The 7,845-nt window shown below is 32.6% G+C and overlaps 1 protein-coding gene across 2 annotated transcripts in view; it reads right to left on the minus strand.

Annotated features, from left to right (window-relative positions):
- ADGRB3 (adhesion G protein-coupled receptor B3) overlaps positions 1-7,845 on the minus strand; it is a 693,186-nt gene that overhangs the window by 406,084 nt on the left and 279,257 nt on the right. For both annotated transcript variants that reach the window (XM_011361182.1, XM_011361183.1), the window contains 2 exons: positions 6,341-6,502; positions 1,117-1,281 (listed from right to left, as the gene is read on the minus strand). In XM_011361182.1, coding sequence (XP_011359484.1) covers positions 1,117-1,281; positions 6,341-6,502 — 327 coding nt within the window. The remainder of the gene's footprint in view (positions 1-1,116; positions 1,282-6,340; positions 6,503-7,845) is intronic.

The following is a 7,845-nucleotide window of genomic DNA, read 5'->3' on the forward strand; positions in this document are numbered from 1 at the left end:
TACTAGTCTTTCTCTGAAGTAAAAGGGAACAAGTAAACTTGTTAGATGACTGTTGAATGTCTATATTTTGGATGGTTTTTCATTGTCTTAAGATGTTTTAGATACTTAAAATTTCCAGAAGAACTTTGAATCACTGTCTCATAGCATAGGATATTAACTTGGGGAACTTAAAGTGCAAATAGGACTGAATGTGAGTTGGACGATGTGTTAGAAGCACATTACTTATATCCCAGCTATGTTGCTTACATGCAGAATATGTGCCTGAATGGGCCTCTAAGAAAAATCGCCCAAGGAGTAGATGAATGATTATTTATTTTGGTCTTTGCCATTCTTGTTAGCCTTTGTCATTTGTCACTTAAGTCTGTCTCTTCCTTTAAAATGTGCCTATGCTAGTCCTGGGAGGTTCTGTCATTTGCGTGTTGGTATGTGTGTGTGTTTTCTCTCATAAATTGCAGGCTTTCTGAAAAATAGAGATCAGTCTTTCTCATTTTGTAGATGTTGTTTTATGTCAAGGATAGGTAAAATAGAATTTAAACATTTTAAAAGAAAGAAAAACTTAAGAGAATATAAATATATCCTAAAAACAGACTACATAGTCTTCATAATCACATAAAGATTATGTCATTTATTATCTAACCATTTATGCATCTTGCAGCAAAACTAGATTTGATTTCCTAGCAAATATTTATCATTTTCATGTATGGTCATTTGCACATTTCCACTCTTTAACTGACTGTAAGAGAACAACATCAAAAGGACTTCCTCTAAACTAATCTCTCTAGTTATAATATGAAGGCAATAGTCAATTTCAACTCTTTGAGACTTCTTATATTTTTTACAGGATAAAAAACCAAGTATAGATAAAATCATAATGGAAAGCATTAATATATATATTTGTGGAAATACAATAAAGGTGAGCATATATTCGGTCAAGGAAATAATATATACCATTGCATATGATAGTATCGATGAAGTTTTAAGCAAGAAACAATATCCAAAAGTCACATTTTGTAATGTGACTAAATGAAGGTTGTGCTCTTAATATTTCCTATGTACATCATGGATCATTTACAAAGTATACAAATGCAAAGATCACCAAATGCTGAATACGCTCACCTGGGCAGAGAGCAATATTACAAGGCTTATGATGTGTTTCAGGTCCTTCACATGGCCTTCCTCCATACTGAGGAGGTGTGCACGACCTTGTTCTTGTTCTTTGGCCTCGACCACATGTAAATGAACATAAACTCCATGGTGACCACTCCTCCCAAACTCCATGTACTGTAACAAAGCAAAGAAGCTTCAACAACAAAAGCAGAGGTAAAGTCAAAGATCTTTTCCCTCATAATTAAGGAAAAGAAAACTCATCAAATAGATAAATATGAAGATATTTTACAAATTCAGTTAACATTGTTATTTTCCACAAAACATAAAAGATAAATAGAAAATTCATTAAAATAATGAACAATTGCATGTACTTTTTCTGCATTAGAACAGTTATTCATGACATACAGTTTAAATGTTTCCTTTTCTTAATGGAAAGGATATATGTTTTTAATGAAAATGTACCTCTCTCCTCCATGACAAAATAGTAATGAGTTACTTTTAAGTAAAAGTAATGTCAACTAAGGTAGTATAGAAAACTAAACCTGATAACAGAGATGCTCTTCTGGAGTTAAATTTGCATTTAAATAGATAAGAACCAACTTAAATCTTTCAACAAAGTTTCAAGATTAATGACTTTTATGGTGTCAGGGGGAAAAGCTAAAAACTGATGGTACATATTTTAAATAGCTTTTTAACTTCAAATTAAAAAAAAATAAATGTATTATTGTCAGTTAAAAACACAGGTGTTTAAATCACTGTCTTTCTAGTAGGAGAGAAATTTCAAAAACTTTATCTACTTGCATAACATCTTCTTCCTGAACCTGTTTAAAAAGGAGTGGCAAATATGAAGATCTATTTCTAATAGCCCTGACACCAGAAGATGATTTTCTTCTTCTAGTAACCTAATGGCACTGGAAATCCTCCCAATAAAAATTTCTATAGAAAACATGATCTAATTAAAATTATGCCTAACATAACTCATTGATACAGGAATACTCTAAGTATCCCACTGCAATAAGTTCAAATTTGATCAGAAATACTAACATAATTTGTGTTCCTTCATAATAATCATTGTCAATAAATAGTGACATTTTTTGCAAAAAGTGCATTTGGGTTGAAAGGTTAGATTCTTTCCTTGCACTGTGAAATCACCAATCTCATCCCAATTCTTAATACTTGAGACCATAAATAATAGCACTCCATGGATAATACAAATAAAAAGAAGCTGGGCAAAATGCACTCTTTGGTTCAAAAGCTCCTGTCTTACCTCTAGTCTTATCATGATCGTGGAAGTTCATGAGCAGATGTTTGAAATGATACCCACTGGAAGGAGTAGGGTGAGTAGAAATTTATAATAGAAGATGAAAAAGATGTTCATATTTTTCTCAACATTGGTAAGGGAAAGCAGAAGTCCACATAAAGTGTCAGAAGAGTTATGTGAGGATATATAGCATATCTAGAATCTTTTGCATGTACATTCTAACCAAGTTGTTACTGTAAAGACACATGTATGAATTATGAGTTAATCCCATTCTCTTCTATTTATGCTACTGGGTTGCTCCAAATAGTTGTGAAAATAACTTCAAATATGGAAAAATTAGCCAAGTTTAAGTAATATTCAGAGACAAATTCTTTAAGATTTTGTGAAACTTGCTGGAAAACATATTTTAAAAATACTATATAAAAAAATAGCAAAAAAACAATTATGATGTTTACATTTCCTCATGTTTGAGAAAACCAAAGCCAATTTGTATTTGCTGATATGAAAATAAATAGTAAGTCTGTATTTAATCTAAGAAAAAAATACACATATACATATATTTATATACAGGTATATATAATCAATTATAGCAAGATATTTTAATTTATATGAATATATTTTATTAAGTTATATGTATACCTTTAATTTTGCATTTTTATCTAATTACCAAGATTTCTGTATTTAAAAACCTCTTCTCTTATTTTATCTATAACATGAATACTGTAAATAGGGCCAGCTTAAAACATTAAGGATGTTGCTAAACATCCCAAAATGCTCATGCCAGCCCCCACAACAAAGGTTTATCTATGTCGAAATGTCAGTAACGACAAGGTTGAGAAATCCTGGAAGGGATCTTAAAACTATAGTCAGAAATCAGGACAGGAAATACACAATTTAATGTAGTTTCTTAGTTTTCTCAGTTTACTTTAGCTAATCCCTATCAATTTCTGCTTCAAGTAAGAAGAGTTTCTGAAGAGACTATAATGTCAAAGAAAAAATTTTGCAACAGGCTGGTTATCTTAAGATAAATATTAGAAGTAAGACATTATTATGCAATTTAACTAAGAAAACCCTTGTTTTTGAAATTTGAATAATATAGGTAAAAGGTGACTAATTTATAGCACGACTGATTGGCCTTTAATATGCAAATAAATATAAGCTCTAATTCTATCATTCCACATATTTTGTGGAAAGTGACTTTAATATTCAGTTTGTCCTGTGTCATTTTCATTAATTAAATGACAAATACACATGAGTATCCACAGTGTGACAAGTGGGTTACTGATTTCTGAGCTCATTTTCTTATTGGGAATTTTAGTAATTTAAAGTTTTATTTTAGAAAGATATTTAGACTGTTTAAAGTGCTATTTGTTTTTAAATTCACTTTCTGTCACTATTTTCATCAAATATTATATCAAAAAATACATATTTATTAGTATGGGAAATAACTGAACAAAACATTTAATAGAATATTTCATGACAAATACAATAACCATTTGAAAGCTAACCCAACATCCTATAGTGGAATATTTATTCTACATTTTTAAAATAATAATGTTGTTAAATTATTCTTCATGGTTGAAAAATAAAAAAGAAATTACACAAATTCTTTTCATTCTCTTTAATTCAACATCTGAACTATAACAATGATTAAAAGATGCATATTTCTTATCATTGGAACTATTTCACCAAATTTAGAAAGATAAACCTATGTTTATATGATGGTAAAGAGAAACTAGGAATTAGTATGTCTTTCTTCAGTAGATATAATGGTAGGAGGTTTAAAAAATTGAGGAAAAACTTTATAATCATAGAATATTATTATTTTCTGGACATCAGACACAGAGTGAAAGGGAAAGCACTCTGTTCCCATTACAGATATTCTCTGTGCCCAGTGAAGGGATTAATCAGCAGTGTCTGGCAGATGGATAAAAATTTCCACATGTCAACTATATGAATGTGCATAACTAGTGGCTAGAAAGTAAGCTCTAAATGGAGAATTGTGGAGAACACTTTAGCACCCACTCTGACTTCCATTTGGAGATCCACTTGCCATTAGACTCTTCCTTGTATGTTGAAAGGATCTTGATTATTCAAAAGGATGCTGACAAGATAAATTTATATATCAAGTACAGCTTAATTTTGTATTGACATTTTTCTCACTGCCAAGGGCAAGAAACTTGACCCTGTAACCCTTAACATGAATACTGTAAATAGGGCCAGCTTAAAGTATTAGTCTAGACAACGTTCTCTACTCACACCCAACTGAAAGTCCATTAGTATTTACCCATGAGGACGTTTTACCTATTAAATTTAGAAATTTTATAATTCTTAAAATCCCAAGCTCCTTCTGCTTCTTGTTTCCCTTCTCTTGCTAAACGTTCCTAGCATTTGTTTGCTCTATGGTCCGTTTTTGTCATCTTTTCATTGTCTTTCCCTTTCCATGACCAACTTAAGCATGTTTTTCCCTCTGAATCTTTTTTTCAGTTGATGTTTTTTCTCATCTAGTCCAATTCCCCTACTCTTGCTGACTTTTCCTGTTTTCGGTGGGAATTATTTATTCTGTCTTCCCTTCCTTACAGCTTTCTGCACTGTTTAGCTTTTAATCCTACCTTCATCTACGGCTTTGTGTCTCCCATTTCTGTTATAAAGGGATCTCCCACCACACTGCATCACTCTTCCTCCATGTTCTGCCCATCACTTCCTTTAACATTTATTCTTTCCAGATATCTTTTCTTTTATTGTGATAATAAATACATAATGTAAAATTTACTGCTTAAACTATTTTTAAGTGTATAATTTAGTAGTGTTATATTCACACTGTTGTGAAACAGATCTCCAAAACTTTTTCATCTTACAAAACAGAAACTCTCTACCCATTAAACAACAACTCCTCCAGACTGCCTTTTAATGGGTTGCCCTTGCCCATTCTTCTGGGAAATTGGGATTATCCCTGTGTTTTCCCCATGTCACCCACTCCCTACTCTCACTTTTAGCAACTGCAGAATCAGCCATCTCTGAAAATAAAACTCAGCAGGAAACTTTTAAGCACAACTTTGCGGATGAAAGGCTGCTGCAGTGCCAGTGCTTTTCTGCAAGCCCAACCCTTTTTGGAGGCCTCGGGAAGGGCTATAAATGCATATGCAGTGGTCAAAAAGTTTGCATCACCCATCCACGAAATGGCTGACAAAAATATAAACCTGGAGATTCACAATATCATGTGCTTCGGACTTCTTAAAAGAAAGTCCAAATTCCTTTTAGTACTTATTGTTATGTGAAAGTCAGTGGTTTGAGAGGGAGAAACGCCTATAATATCTATGTATGCATTAACTAAGAACAAAACTTAGATGTAACATGGAAAATCTGACCCTAAGTGAGCAAGTTATATATATATTGTGTTAAATAGAACACAGCACAATATATATATTTTTCATTAATGACTTTAAGTTTACAAAACAGTGGATGGTGCTGATGAGGACAGTCAGTTGAATGAAATAAACTAACAAAAACTCCTTGAGTCAGGGGCACTATTTTTCTTAACAGTCGTAAATAAATGGTAGAAAAATAGCTGACTGCCTTAACGACTATATCAACTACTGCCTTAGAAAACAGGTAGAGATCATATTTCCAGCATGCTGGCAAATTACATTATTCTTCAAACATTCAATTGGACATTTTCGCCATCTAAAATAAGAAAAGATATTGAAGCTTAAATACTATTAGAAGCAGAAATAGAAACTTCAAGCTTATAGTTGCAGTGGGTAGGGGAGTCACATGTAATTTCTTGACTGCTCTGAAAGCAGAAATAATCACATACATAATAAAATTTCACAGTTGAATAAGAATTACACTTATCCACTCTAATTAAAATGCTTATACCCAGTTTATATGAAAATAACAAATCAATCGTTCCAAATGCGTAGCATGACACAATTCAATAACATCCACATTTGTAGTTGCTGCTAACACTACCTGGACAGAGGGCAGTGTTATTGCAAACCCTTGATTCTCTTAATGGGCCGCTGCAGTGTGTCCCGTAAGGTGATACACAAGTTCTGGTTCGCACCTGCGACCCTTGACCACAAGTAACTGAGCATGTGCTCCACTGGGACCACTCTTCCACACCAGATTCACCTGCGTGCAAGACAACAAATAAATATGAAATACTGTCTTGAATATTCATCTACTAAGCATTATACTAAAATTGACATTAGGCATGCAAGAATAATTTAAATGTAAAAATATGACAGTATATCAAAAGGTACAAGATGAGATTTCAGAGAAAAATAAATTTAAAGCAGGATATATATTATGCTGATGCAAGGTCCAAGTTTGCTGTCACCTTGTTAGCAAAACTACTCTTCACAAATTCCACTGTGCCATGGACACTAGGAAGGGGCCAGTCAGTATTTTTCAAAAAGAATGACTGTTGAAGCAATTCTCTTAAAGCTTTGTACTTTGATGGAAGAGGAAGCAAAATGTATTGGTAACCCACTCTGGCTTTGGTGAACAGGGATATATTGATGTATCCTTCCCTAATTCTTTATTGCGCAACCTCCTTTCTAATGCCGGATGAGGTGGAGCTCTGGGAGTTCGGACATATCTAATTTTTAATGTGTTGAACACTGACACTTATTTATAATTTATTCCTAGTGCAATTCCTACCTTTTCATCCTATGACAGCTATTTATTTTGTGATAATTTATTGAAAGCCTTCAGCCACAATTTTCTCCATGATCTAAAGTAGAGAAGTAATTTTTACTTGAAATGAAAGAAAATTCCTCTATGATTTCTGTTAATTTAATATGAAACTAAATTTTACTGAGAAATAGGGCCCTAAAAAGCCAGTGAATGTCTGAATTCATTAATTTTCTTAGAGGAAGGAAGCATCACGTTGAAACTATGTCGAATTTCTATTATTATTTAAAGTCATTTCCCAAAATTACTTAAAGTGAATAACTTCTAAGACCATTACAATGAGTTTCTAATTCTGTATAGGATAGATTTTTAATACTGATTTGAAAAAGTGTAGTTGCTTTTCCTCATATACAAAATTGGGTCATTTACCTGCTGGCAGGAACTATTTAAATTAACCATTTAGTTGTTGAAAATGTTTACAAGTAAAATGTTTCTGAAAACTTAGTGTAAATCAAGGAGCGATCTATATTTTATAGATTCCATTTCAATTTGCCTTTGGGATAGGATTCAAAAAATAGACTATGATAATCCATTTGTCCATCTTTTTTTGAAAGGTTGGTAAATGACTTAGAAATTACTTGCAGTGCTATTCAAGGCAGCTGGTCCACAGACTGGTCCTCTGGGACAGAAGGAGGTTGGGCCAAAATGTGACTCAATTTGCTGATATCTTCACAGAGAATTTCTTTAAAAAAAAAGTTGGCTGAAATAAAACATGTGCTTGATAAAGTAGTTGAATTTACATTCCGTTGTAAGTGTGTAATTTCCTAGAAGGCCCATAA

This window comes from Pteropus vampyrus, unplaced genomic scaffold (genome assembly GCF_000151845.1).
Source record: "Pteropus vampyrus isolate Shadow unplaced genomic scaffold, Pvam_2.0 Scaffold64, whole genome shotgun sequence".
Classification (NCBI taxonomy): domain Eukaryota; kingdom Metazoa; phylum Chordata; class Mammalia; order Chiroptera; family Pteropodidae; genus Pteropus; species Pteropus vampyrus.